Source organism: Hippocampus comes, unplaced genomic scaffold, assembly GCF_001891065.2.
Source record: "Hippocampus comes isolate QL1 unplaced genomic scaffold, H_comes_QL1_v1.1 scaffold194, whole genome shotgun sequence".
Classification (NCBI taxonomy): domain Eukaryota; kingdom Metazoa; phylum Chordata; class Actinopteri; order Syngnathiformes; family Syngnathidae; genus Hippocampus; species Hippocampus comes.
This window is the reverse complement of record NW_017805828.1, coordinates 1137347-1151579: the sequence shown is the minus strand read 5'-3', so window position 1 is coordinate 1151579 and position 14233 is coordinate 1137347. Positions and strand designations below refer to the sequence as shown.

Here is a 14233-nt window from a genome sequence, read left to right as displayed (position 1 = left end):
CAATGGACTCTTTTGGTGGGTTGCTCCCCCCCCCCCCAAAAAAAAAAAAAACTGGCACGGTACCGTCAGAAGATTTGCAGCGCGTTTTTTTTTTTTGTGCTTAATTGAAACAAAACGGATTTCTGCTCTTCGTATCTTCCACGATCAGGCGAGACACTTTGAAATAAAAGCGCACGGTGATGACACGACGGGAGGGAAATGTGCCGGCCACCTCACCTTTTATGAGTCCGCACCTATTTTACATTTATAGTGGAAAGCCGGCGACGGAATTGTGCCGGCGTTATTCCGCCTGCGCCCAACGTGTCCAAAAATGACTCTGGTGACGTTTTTATCGGTGCGTGCGTCACCGCCGATCTAGTTGACATGACAAGCACATCACGTACCGGAAACCGCGTGGATGATTTGAAACCCTAACCTGAGCTTTAAAACCTCATTTGAAACCCTCATGTGAAACCAACCTCTGAATTCACTTCCTAATTTGAAAGCCTAACGTGGGCCGAAACCCGACTTTGAAGCCGTAATTCTGTCCCCTGATGCCGGCTTTCAAACTTACATTGAAACGCTATTCGTGGCTTGAAAGCCTCAATCCCGAGCGCCAACCCTGGCTTGAAACCCGACTTTGAAACCCGGATTGTGACTTGAACTTTGATTTTAAACCAGACCTTTTCTGAAAAGAAAAAAAACACAACCCCCCAAAAAAAAAACAACCCATGTCAATTGATGTTTAACAGTACATCAACACAATGTTGCGCTTTGTGTACTGGGGAGGCCAACCCTGCTTGATTTGCAACCTCCTTCGTAAAATAACAAGACATGCCTCCCTTATAAAAGACGTTTAATAGTTTGGAAGATGGGGACCGGGGAGAGGAAAAGCCGTCTGACATCCCGCTCGTCAAGAAATAAACTTGGAACTTGATGTGTTTAGATTTACATGATCAATTGGACTGGGCAGGGGAATCCACAAAGGTAACGATGATGAAGACGCAAAGCGCATGCGGGCCCACAAAACGGGCCACGTGACGACCTTCTAATCACGGTGAAACCGTGATCGAAAGCATTTTGTTTCCATGGGGGTACAAATCAAAACGTTTGAGCGCTTTCAGACTCCGAACAGCAACCCCGTCACCATACTCACCGCCGCCTAAAAGTGAGCTTTGGGAATTGCAACCAATGAAACGGAAACGGAAAGTCAGATGGTTCAACTCCCAAGTCGAGTCTTTTGTACCTATTAGCCGTACAAATTACCAAGTCTAAAAATTTGCCACTTATGCCAATTGCTACGGGTCATGTCACCGGAGTCGCCCACCTGTGGCATTTAATGGATGCATTCCTCTCGGCCTAAATATTTAGTTTAACGAATCCAAGCGCGTCAAAAAACTAAACGGGCATTATCGTGTGTAAACACGGCTCGTGTCGGTTGCGCGTGAGACGGCGCGGACGTCAAACAAACGCTCCGGCTGCGGTTCGAAAACCTCCGACAAGGATGCGGAGGAAAGCCGCACGTGTTTCCAAACTTGTTCAACACGGAGACGGTGCCCCGGCCCCCCCTCCTGCTTTAGGAGCCGCGGGGCTCGAGGGAGGCTCGGGTTACAAGCGTCCAAGCCGTGCCGCATTAGCGGAGCCCGGCAAAATAACAGCTCGCCATCTGGAAGCGATGCGGCAGCCGTCCTCGCCTTCAATCACGCTGACCTCAATTAAGTTTCATTTGTTGAGTAGTTTTATTCACTCCTCGGCGTGGCCGCGGGGGTCTTTTCTTCCTCCCCCCTCGTATGGAAATTCTCCTAGATGGCCGTAGTTCTCAAACGGGGATTCTCCAAACCCCCAGACATTGCTTGAGGGTCTGCAAAATAATTCACCATCACTTACGTAGCATCCAAAAAGTGCAGACCAACATATGGGGATCAGCAAAGCTAATAAAACAACCAAACCGATGAGTCCCCCCCCCCCAACCCCCCCTTTCCCATTAGTCCACCTTATGAGGGCCTTCTCTAGAGAGCACCTTGAGTGCGCTAGCACAAAGCCGGCCTTTGTGCCCGAGAGAGCCTACTTGGTATGCCGGGGGTTAAGAGTGGATGTTTTTGGGCGACGCTTCCCGCTCGGGGACTCGGAACGCGGAGGGGAAGTTTTGGTGGGGGGTTTTATGGACGTGGTCTTTCTTGACCCCACTTAAACGGGAGACAATGAGCGCACTTGAGCAGAGTCCTCGCCAGCCTCCGATCTTGACGAGCGCTGGCTTTTCTTCATTGTAGAAAGAAAGGGGGGGGGGGGACCCTCACATGAGCTCATCGGTGGGCTTATTTGCGAGCGCAACAGAAGATTTTAATAAGCAAACCGCATGATGACTGCGGCGGAACTTGAGAGAAGCAGATTTGACGTGAACATCGTCACTGTAGCTCCTGAAAACAGTATCGTCACTTTGTTGATAGTCATTCACGACGCACATGAAATCTTTTCTTTTTGGGTAAGCGCAATATCCACATTGTGTTTTCAACTCCGAGAGTAAAGTAGTTTGCTTTTGTTTCAGCAAAGCTCCAGACTGTCTACTTTTCGAAAATGCGCCACATCAATCGTTCGTCTTCGGGTTGGGGAATTGCGGCATCCATAATTTGTCTTCATTTCCGAGAAGTGCAACAAATTATTGTTCGTCTTCAATTTTCGGGATGTGTAGCATCAAGTTTTTTTTTGTGGAGAAATCCAACATCGATCGATATTTTTTTAATTTTAGTTATTTTTTTACAGACTTAAAGAAATCGCACTCAGTGTGACACAGCGCAGCTTTACCCAACAACAAACCACAACCACAATAATAATGTGACCATGCCTCTGTCACCGAAGTTGTAAATGTCGACTTTCTCAGCAAAGTTTTATCGAGTTTTACGGTTTGATTTTTGGTGGTTATTATTCATTGTGGTCGCAGTGGTTGTGAATCTTGATCCACTTAAAATATGCAAGATGATGGGTTTGAAAATGGAAAGACGGAGCTTGGAAGACGGCCACCGTCCTAATGCCGAGCAGATAAAACAAAGAGGATTATGGGTAATGTAGTCTATAACCGTTTTAGCTCGGGGATGAAGCAGATGATTTTTTTTTTTTTTAAACTCTCAAAAGCTTTACAGCTTATATGCGCCGTTTTGTTTACCAGCGATGGTTGCGTTCTTTTTCACATCCGGCGCCGATGATAATTTGCAGACAAACTCATCGTTTGGATTTACATTTTGCCGTGAAACAGAGACACACATTTTCAATGAGTCACGCTTCTGTTTTTGTCCTCGTCATGTGAACTAAATCTCAACCTGGAAGGCTTCCGCAAACTTGAACAAAAATCTCACTGCAGTAAACAAACACACACACACACACACACACACACACACACACACACACACACACACACACACACACACGTGTATTAAAAGTCTCAAGAAGCTATGCCTGAAAAGTAGCGATGGGCAAGAACCGATACCAGGTATCAGTATCGGGTCGATACTGGCCATATTTCAGTGTATCAGGTATTAATGAAGGCCGCCGATCCCAAACACCGATACTTAAGGGGCTCTCTTTGTGCCATTCTACTACAGGGAAGTAAATCTGCGAGTGCTCGAGTGTGAATATGAATCCTGCTATCGGTCGATCATTTTGCTTTGAGGTGGCCATTTTAGGCTCATTATTGCTATTTCCAAGGGTTCTTCAAAAAGGAGCTCCTCCAAATTAGAACCACAAGTACTAGACGACGCTTCATTGCAAAAATAAATAAAGGGCAGAACATGCTCGTAAAATCGACGACTCATCCGAAAATAGGGAATTCTAATCAGTCCAACCCACAAGGTTAGATTTCAACCAAATGTTTCACTCGGCAGCAAATTTGGTACCAAAAAGTCTCCAGAAGCCAGAAACCACAGAAAAATCGTCCATTTTAGTTTTAAAGTGGCCCTATTAGGGCCGTTTTGGCCAAGTGGAATGGTCACGCAAGATATATTTAGTCCGACGGCTATCGAATTTGAACCCGTCCGCCAGAAAGATGGTTGACAATTGCAACTTCCGTCTTGGTGTGTGGGTGGAAAATGAAGTTGGGTGAGCAAGAAACTTGAAATAATTCCACAAATGTCCTGTTGCTGATGGAAGTCTGTCTCACCCCTTTGAGAGCCGTCGGCGCCGCGTCCCTCGCCCGCTGGCAGATTTATTTGTGGCATATTTGCAATGAATTATTTCACATTTTTGCAAACGTTTCAAGAAGCAGTAACGCAGCATTCCCTGACGCTGTGACTCCCTTCAAACTCATCCAGGCACAAATCTGAACACGGGCAGTCAGGGTGTGCTTCAGGTGGTTCCCCCCCCCCCCACACATCCAAATGATAACTGCAGAAAAACCAAACCGGGTGCGATTGTTCGCCTCATTTGTCAAACCGCAACCAACACGGTTGAATTTCGATATTTTCCATCGGCCCGCCTCCTGTTTTCTTGTGAAGAATTGGGAGGTCCACTCGTACGGAGTTTTGTCAGAGAAGGGCTGTTTGTAAGGGGCTTTGCGGCGGTGAATGGTGGGGGCGGGGGGGGGGGGTGTTCTGCCCGTGCGCGCGTGTGACATGCCACCATTGTGTTTGCCATGAGACATTCTTCTGTTCTCAAGGCTCCATGAGTGCTTTGTGTCCCGATGAAATGATTGCAGTGTTTACCCCGCTGCCCGTTGAGGTGGTGCGAGGCTTTTGGCTTTGCCCGTAACGCGGTAGCGTGTTAAGACGTCGACTTTGCTCTCACTATTTGGGCCTTTGTTCCGCGTCTGAGTCAGGGAAAGGAAAACGTTAGTCAAAATAAACTTTTGAGGAAGGGGTGGGGGGTGGGGGGGCAGGCTGGAGACCATCTTGTTTTCATATTGTGCAGCGTTTTTAAGTGTTTCCCGGAAAAAAAAAAAATCAAGCTCGAGCAGTCCGCGTCTGAAGTGACTTTCTTCCGAGCAGCACGGAAGTCCTCGCGGTTAGCACGTCCGCCTTGAATTGTCGCCCATCTGTCAGGCGGACGACGCTTTAAAGTTGGCATCCGTCCTGCGAATCAAACCTCTTGTATGATTTGTCGACAGAGGATCCCGAAAAAGAAGCGCAAATCACCCTAAAATGGCCGCTTCAAACCGCAATGTCAGGCTTTCAGTCTTATTGGTTAACACTTTTTTTTTCTTTTTTTTTTCAAATCAATTCTCTCCTATCCGTTTATCGATGTCTTTCAAATTTGGCACCAGTCAGATGAAATCTCAAGTGCAGGTTTGCCTTTGAAGGAAACTGAGGAAATGTCTCTAAAATGGCCGCTTCCGACCCGCGTGACTGACGTGCTGTGTCTTTTCGGGCACAATTGCTCGTATGCAGAAAATCTCTGTTTGTCTTCCCTGAAAATGGCCAAGATGACGTGGAAAAAATCTCACCGACTTCCTGTGCCTCTTTTTCAGGATCGGTTGATTGAGACTTTTGATGTCAAACTTTTGCATTCGCCGGCTCTTTGTGACAGGACATGATGCAAGATGCTTCCGTGGTCCTTTTCACTCGCCGTTCTTTAGTCAGCTGCCCTGTCCGTCTCGCCTCTTCAAAGCTGTCGACGTACGCATTTCGTCAGGCCTGATTTTGTCTCAAAACAACCACGAGGGCTTTTTTTTTTTCTTTTTTTCACAGAGAATGAAAATGCGCGTCAGCTTGTTGTGCTTGTGGACCAAAACAGCAATCGCTGCTTCCATTTGCGTCCATCCATTAGCTGCGTTAAGTTGCGTTTCAGCGAGATGCCATGTGAATATCGTGTTTGTGTTGTTGTTTTTTTTCCACTGCGGCGAGACGCAGGTGGAGAGACACAAAGAAGCTTTCAGAGCAACCCAGGGGGTCAAAGTAGTCCCGCTCTGTACTTAAGAACTATTTGTACTTGGTTCCTTGCCGCGGCGGGGTAATGCAGGTACGCCATGAGAGTCTTTCAGGGCACACCTGTGGAGCAGCCAAACGAGAGTGATGGGAAGAGGCGACCTAATCAGATTGATCAGGCCTCGATGGGCACTCGCTGACTCTTATAAGGTTTTATTTATGGAAGTATCCTTTTCTGTGCCGGGCCGGGTCCTGATGAGATCACCGATACTGATTGTAGCCTTGAGCCGCGGCGATCGATCCTCATTCAGTAGCGGGATTCAATTTATACATCAGCAGGTGCGCAGGGGTTTTTTTTTTCCGACGCTGGCAGTCTGCATCTTTGCCGGCGGTGCATTTCATGGCACGAGGCGATGGCAAGGGGGTGGGGGGGTGGGGGGGTAGAAAAGTACGTTTTAATGCCGCCTAAGCGCCGTCTAATGCGTTGCCGGTGGTGCGGGAGAGGGGATGTCGCCGGTCACCGTCAGACATTCCGTGTCATTATCGTGCGTCAGGATTTTGACAAAGAAGAATTGAATGAATGCTAATGCTTTATTAAAGGACAGTTTTTATGCCCCCCCCCCAGTTGCCAGGTGGCTCTATGACATTCTTGAGTCAAAATCCACAAAGGCTAAAACGCATTTGTCACACTCTGGTTCAAATCACATTGGAGGAACGGTTCCGTTCCATGAAATGCATCACTTCCTTGACACAATTACTACTTTCCTATTGGCCCAAATTAGACAGCGAGGCCACTGTGCTTGTTAGCTGCACTTCTGTTTTCGTGGGCGGCACGCGGTTACAACGTCTGCTTCGTAGTTCTGAGCTTCAGAGGTTGAATGCGGGCTCCGGCCTTCCTGTATGGAGTTGGGATGTTTGTCAGAGTACCCGTGATTGTGTGTGTGTGTGTGTGTGTGTGTGTGTGTGTGTGTGTGTTGTGTTTTTTTTTTTTCCCCAGGTACTCCTGCTTCCTCCCAGGGGTGTAGTCCGACGTTTTTCAGTGGGGTGGTCATGCACGTGCACACACTTCATTCACTTTCTTGTAAGCACCTCTGGAACCAAGAGGTCAGTGTTTATCACATCATCCAAAATCAGGTTGCACGCATATCCATCCGCTCACGGTACGAGTAGGAACACAAGTCGAAGCAAAAAGCAACGTTTTGTTGAGCTTCATATCCTCGAACACCATTTTTTTTTAAGATTCGGATGTGGGTGCGTTTTATTTCATGAAACCGTGACTGTGGATGGTATGATAAACAATGCCCTGTCGGCCATTTTGTTTGCTTGCTACGGTGTGAAAGTAATGATTTTGATTGACATCGACAACACTGGAAATATTCTTTTCCAATTTGCGTGACCCTAATCAGGATATCCTGTCTCTTTTAATCCACCAGGTAAGAATTGTCTCGTTTGTTTGCGGTAAGTGGTTGGATCACCACCATTTTCTCCAGTTGAGTGAGGCTTTTTTTAAAATGACATCATTACCACACGGAAAGGGACCCCCCCCCCCAACCCCACCCCTTTCCCCGCCATCCCGTTAATACCAGGCAGCTGCTGCTTTTATTGTTTCTAACAACAGCGTTCGATGGTTGCTGCGTGTCGCAGTCTCCCGCGCGCTGTTTTCTGATTCATTTTGGAAGAATAACGTGCAGCTAAAATCCATGCTAGCGTCGTTACGTGCGGCGCAAATTGGCCCAATTTTGCGCAAGTGATGGATGGATAATCGCGCACCTTCCCGCCGTTCGCTCGTTTGATCGCGCCAGGGATATAATTGTGTTGTTCATAAATAATTCGTATTGTGGTCAGCGTGTGTAATCGCTAGTGCTGCTTTTACAAAGATAATAAGGCATCTTGATTGACATTGCTAGAGAGCTATTCATGCAACAAAGGCTTCTTTTTGTGGGTAGCCGTGGCGTACGATTGCACTGCATCACACTGATAGTAGTTGGCAATGCCTTTTTGTTTTTTGAACTGAGCGACATTAATTTAAAGGCCGAACCTGTTCAGTTTGTATCCAGAGCTTGCAAATACTTGCCTGTAGGTACACTGGTAAAAGTTGCAGTTCTGCTTTACCTACACTAAGTGAATGTGAAAAAAAAACATATGTGAGTGAATGGAAACGAACAAAATAACTCCAACTAAAATTGAAACAGCAATGTTACCGTCCTCTTTTCTGATTTTTTTATTTTATTTTATTTTATTTATTTATTTTTTATCCAAAACACAACCTTGAATATTCTCAAAAACGTTCCTTCAAATCAACTGACACCCTCTCCCCAAACGTAAACATGAAAGTCTTGTCAAGTCCTGTCGCTGAGTCTCACGAAAATCAACTCGGTCAAGTCCAAACTTTCATCCATTTTTACCACGCAAGTCTCAAGTCCTAGTGCGACTTAAGTCCGACTCAAGTCACGTGACTCTCTTCCCGCCAGCGCCAAGTGATTAGCGGCGAAGTCCAGCTGCAGTCAGTCGTCGACTTCTTGTGTTTATGTTGAGGCCTTCTTACGCATTCAGTTGAACGCACCGGTGCGCTGGAGGGGTTAGCTTTTGATCCTGGAAGGAGTCCCTGGTACCCCAACACCCCCACTGCCCCCCCCCCCTCCTTCAGCCTTGCATGGCTGAGGCTGAATTCCAATTTGTTTGGCGAGCCATTCAGCGGAACTAGCCGCACACACACACACACACAAGCAGGCCTCTCAGGCCAAAGTCTCTATTGAAAACACACCTTTCTGTCAAGCCAGGAGGCTTTTGAATGGAGGCCCGCCATTTGAAAGACTTCCAGAGGAGAAGTAAGTAGTGCCTGTGTGCAGCTTTCTCGGCTTTCAATGAACCTCCCAGACAATGCCGCTGATATCTGCCCAACGGCCCACCGCGTTGCACCGCGGGCTGCGCGAGAGCGGCCATGTTGATCGAGTCCAATGCTTCGAGCGGCACAAAAGCACAAACAAAGTGCAAATTCCAAATTCGCCTCGGGACGTCGGTGTGAGAAGGCCGCTGAGACACGCAGTCGGCAAGCTCAAAAAATGACTCCCACGGTTAATACGTCGCAGCATGTCGTGTGACACCGAAGCCCGGCGTAAATAGGAAAGTAGTACTGCAATCGGTGTCTTGAAGTGGTACAATCTCAAGTGAGAAACGTGAACCAATGTGCCGGTCAAACCACGGTGAAGTGACGGGAGGTGTTTAATTTAGACAGACCATTGCCTTGTGAAATAAAAAAGTAATGCTTTGCCGCCATTTTGTGGCATCGATAAGCAATTTCAAACCTCTTGGCTGGTTTGTTGATTATTTGCGGATTTTTCACTTCACTGCATCCTGTTTGAATTTGGTCGTGACCTTTCATGAACAAAAAACTATTTCAGTGGATGACCTTTCCTTGTTTTTGGGTACCACCAAAATTCACAGCCATCCATGAAACAGGAGAACCGAGGCTTTACCAATTCTCCGTTGGCTACTCAAATGATCTTGCGTTTAACTTTCCGTCTTCTTCTGGTTTGTGTCTCATGTTAAGAGCGGCACGCAGTTAATTACGGCGGGCAAAAGAAGGTGAGATTTATACGCGGCGGCGCTGAATAGCAACTCTCAGCACGCTGGCTAATTGCGTGATGGATAGCATGGAGTCATTTGCATTTATATTGCAGCCACCCTCCCCGATTGCGCCACCCACTCCCTTTAGACGGCATTTTTAAGTGACTCCTGACACCGGAGCAACGGTTGCAACGACGAGCCGGGCACAAAACAAGCAAGCGGTGTTTTCACTGGGCCTGGTGGTCCCTGCGGTGTGCACGGCGGGGGGCTGACGTCTGGATCGACTTGACAGATTAGCGCGAGGCTAACACCGCAGGAGTGACGTGCTCGCTGGAGGCTGTTTTGGGAAAAGTCCTCCTTTTTTTTTTTTTTCACACATAAGCTGTTTGAGGTCAAGCTTGTTTGAACCAAGTTTGGTTTAATGTAGAGTGACACGTAGGAGAGCGCAGACCTCCGCCAAGGCCAAATTAGACAAGTAGGAGTAACTGGGATTAGCACGTTTTTTTTACCATTTGCAGTGAAATACGACATGACAGCAAGTTGCAAAGTGGTGGTGGTGGAGGAGGAGGAAAGGCTTTCATAGTGAGCAAAAGCTAACCACCGTGGTTGCAACATCTTCCCGGACTGTATTTCAAAAGTTCTTAAAAAAACAAAAACATGAGTTGACACGGGCTTCCATCTGCAATAGAGCATACCAGCTCTCGATTGTTTACATAACAGACCGACTCAAAACAGGCAGACTTTCAATCTTGAGGCACCAAAAGGCGGCAAGTGCCCCCCGCGGCATCAAGAAGAGGGTGAAATAAGAAGAAACGTCACGGACAGAACAAAAATCTGCACAAGGCAAACCCACTATAAGCATCGCCGATATATATTTGGGTCCGTGCAGCTCTTGTAAACCGTAGCTCAACAAGTAGACTAACCTGCAAATGTTGGACGAAAACACACGCTACTTGATCCCATTAATTCTTCTCAATTCCCCGACATTTCTATTCATCCCCCATGGAACGTTTCTACCTTTTGAAAAATGTGCAAGCCCATCTGGTCGTAAAGCTTTTCTTCAATCCCTATTGGTATTCTTAATGTGCAGTTTCCCAACATTATATGCTGTACGGGTATATATAATACATCCATTATATATTGCATACAGAATACATTTCCGAGTCCCAGTTGGCCAGCATTCCTTACATGTGCTCGCTGCGCCTCTGAAGATGCGCTTCGTGGATCATTTAATGAGCCTGTGCCTGTGTGTGTGAGTGAATTGTATAAAAAAAAAAAAGCTGGCAAAACAGACCATCCATCATTTCTTTTGTCCCCAGTAATCAATTTGGAATCATTGCCTAGATAATGCACTCGTGGCTTCAGGTGGTAGCGGGGGAACTTTTTGAAATGAAAGCGCTCGGTCGCTATCTTCATCTGGACGCTCCCCCGGCATGTCGTTTGTCAAAGCCGGTTGTAAATAACTCCTCTTTGTGAGTGTATCCTCATTAACCTTCCCCGTCACTTGTTTCTCATGCCGCCTCGCTTCTGTGATGACGATAACGCTTCAGAAAAATGGAGCCGCTATCTCTTTTGGACGCGTCCGGCGAAGGCGCTGTCGTCAAATCAAAGCATTTGCTTCTTATCACATGATAGCGGCGTGTGATGCTGAGCGGTGGGATGAAGTCATGAAGGAAGCTCCCAAGTTTTCACGTTCAAGTTAGCGCAGCAAAAAACCTCAAGCAAGTTGAGTCAAGCCATTGCTTGGGTTCAGCGAGTCATAAGTCACGTCGTACTATCGAAATCGGCGACTTAGTCTTCTGTTTCCGCACTTGCGTTATAGTTAACCGTACTGTCACATATTTGATTTTAATCGTTCCAAAAAACGGCCTCTGTATAGTCTAAGAGTTTGTTGTCTTCTCAGTGAAACCAACTGACGCTTATTCTGTATTTCATTACTTAGCTAACATTGTGGAGCTAACCTAGCTTAGCCGTCTTTGTGGGTGGGAAACTATTCAGATGAAGTTCGATGCGGTGGTGGTTGTTTCTTATGTTTCAGTTGCAAAACGCGCACGTTGCCATTTCTCGCAACCCCGATATGTCCAACGACATAATCCTTGAAACCAAATGAAATCATCTTCAGCGCTCCCTCGAGCTTCTTGAGGTAGGGAGGTGGCCTCTGCCATTTAGCATACTTGTGGGTTGCTAGTTTTGCCTGGACTACAAAAATGGTCAGCTTGTCTCGGCGATGAAGCCAAATGGCACACTTCTGCTGTAAGTCTGACTCAAATCATGCTTAGTCATGTGACTTGAGTCTCCCACCCCTGGCGATACTGCACAATTTGATATTGATCCAAAACCAAGCAAGGGCCACTGCTGCTGGTACCAACATCGATACATTTTAATTAGCAAGATGGCTACATCATCAAATTGATTCAACAATGCGAGAGCTGATATCAAGCGGAGTGTATCGGTACATTTTTGAGTTGGACTGAAATCCTAAAAATGTCGGTTTTTAACAATAAATCAAGTGAAATATGTCCAGTATCTTTTGGAAAATATTCGGATCTTGTCTATTGAAAACACGAAGGGATTTTCACAATCCTTCTGTCGTCGTTATATGGCTTCACACAATGCGAGAGCTGATATCAAGCGGAGTGTATCGGTACATTTTTGAGTTGGACTGAAATCCTAAAAATGTCGGTTTTTAACAATAAATGAAGTGAAATATGTCCAGTATCTTTTGGAAAATATTCAGATCTTGTCTATTGAAAACACGAAGGGATTTTTACAATCTTTGTGTCGTCGTCATATGGCTTCACATTCAAAAATGCCACGCTAACACCCATGGCAGAATGTGCGTTGTGAGGAAGCTACACCCACGCTGATGCAAACATAACCTCCTCGGTGGAGGTCAACGCATTTTGGGATGGTACGCTAGTGACTGCTTGGGGAAAAACAAAGCAGGGAACAATGGCCGCTATTGGAGCCGACTTGCCTCCGCTTGGGGGCGAAACATGTGCTTGAAAACCACCATTGTTGCCTTGTGTTGTTGCCTTGTGTTTGTACCTATCGACAGCTGAAAGGACGGCGGTGATTAATGACTCGGGGCCGCCGTGCGAGGACCTCGGCCACACGGGGGTGCGCGGAAACGCCGCCCACTCGCCAGCTGGAAGGGCTCTTCATCTTCTCGGGGGAGACCGGGGTTCACTTGCTAATTTTGTTGTTTTTTTTTTATTTTTTTAAACCGTTCCTTGACGCTATGCTGATGCGAGGGAGAGAGAGGCTTTGTCAAATTTCAAGAATGTACCTTGAAGTCTGTTGTTTTTGCTCCTAGAAGAGTATCGGCCTCCTGTTCGGTCGTGGACTGGCATTTGATGGGAAACAACAGGGAAATTCAAACTGTGAGCTGTCATCAAACCCGTTTAGTGGGATTTATTTGGTAGATTTCCGAGTTGTTCAAAATACAAACCCAGGAGTTCTCCCAAAATAGCCTCTTCAAACCAAAATGTCTGTCTTCCTATTCGGTATTCTGATATGAGACTTCCGTGCTTCCTGTTTAACGGGACCAAACTGGTGTAGGCAAGTGCTGCATGTTTTCAGTGTGCGCTACGGAGTGACTATTAGGGGATACCGTTGGTCCCGCTAAAATATGGAAGAAGCTTTTCAAATTTTATACAGCCCCACATTTGTCTTTAAAGGACCCTCAGAAGGAACCCAAGAACTGGCTTTTTTTTTCTGTTCATGCTTCTTGAGACTTTTTTTGTGGGTCTATGTCCATGTCTAGTCTGTCTTCCTATTCGGTATTCTGATATGAGACTTGCGTGCTTCCTGTTTAACGGGACCAAACTGGTATAGGCAAGTGCTGTATGTTTTAAAACTTTTCAGTGTGCGCTACGGAGTGACTTTTAGGGGATACCGTTAAAATATGGAAGAAGCTTTTCAAATTTGATACAACCCCATAATTCATCTTTAAAGGATTCTCGGAAGGAACATTAGAACTGGCTTTTTTTTTTCTGTCAATGCTTCTTGAGACTTTTTTTGTGGGTCTATCCATGATATGCTTGTCCACCAAATCTCATGTTGTTGAGGGAAACATTTGGTGGGGATCTGTCTTTGTGGCGTCCACTTCTCAAATGTGTTTGAAGGACTCAAATGGTCATTGTGAGCCAAAAATGGCCGCTTTAAAGCAAAATGGCTGACTTCAGCCATCAATTTGAGCTTTCCCTTTTTTTTGAGGTGGCAACAAACTTCCCAAGTTTCACGTTGGTTCAAATGGTCATTGTGAGCCAAAAATGGCCGCTTTAAAGCAAAATGGCTGACTTCAGCCATCAATTTGAGCTTTCCCTTTTGGAACTTTTTTGAGGTGGCAACAAACTTCCCAAGTTTCATGTTGTACTTTTTTTTTTTTTTTGGCTCTTGACAGAATCTCTGAGACCCAACCGTCCTAGTTGACTTGTGTTTGGTGACGGAAAAAAAAAAAAAAACGAGCGGAGAGGCGCCATCGCCATGGAAGTGAAGGAACGCCGACCGTACCGCTCGCTGACCTCGGCCCGGCAGGAGCCCCCCGAGCGGCGCTACACCAGCTCGTCGGCCGACAGCGAGGACGGCAAAGCCCACCCGAGGTCGTACAGCTCCACCGAGACCCTCAAGGCCTTTGACCACGACGCCCGCATGGCGTACGGCAACCGCGTCAAGGAGCTGGTGCACCACGAAGTGGATGAGTTCGGCCGGCAAGGTGGGATTTTCGCTGCTAGCTTAGCATGAGCATAAATCAAATTTGAGCTCAGATTTAGAGTCGATTCGTGATCTGAAACCAAGAGTCGTGCTCATGGATTATAGGGAACCTTTTTTTATTC

At 46.6% G+C, this 14233-nt stretch overlaps 1 protein-coding gene across 1 annotated transcript in view; it reads left to right on the top strand.

Annotated features, from left to right (window-relative positions):
* tenm4 (teneurin transmembrane protein 4) overlaps nucleotides 1-14233 on the top strand; it is a 164929-nt gene that overhangs the window by 13867 nt on the left and 136829 nt on the right. Inside the window, exon 2 of the mRNA XM_019887308.1 lies at nucleotides 13801-14112. Within this exon, the coding sequence (XP_019742867.1) occupies nucleotides 13884-14112 (229 nt within the window). The 5' untranslated portion in view covers nucleotides 13801-13883. The remainder of the gene's footprint in view (nucleotides 1-13800; nucleotides 14113-14233) is intronic.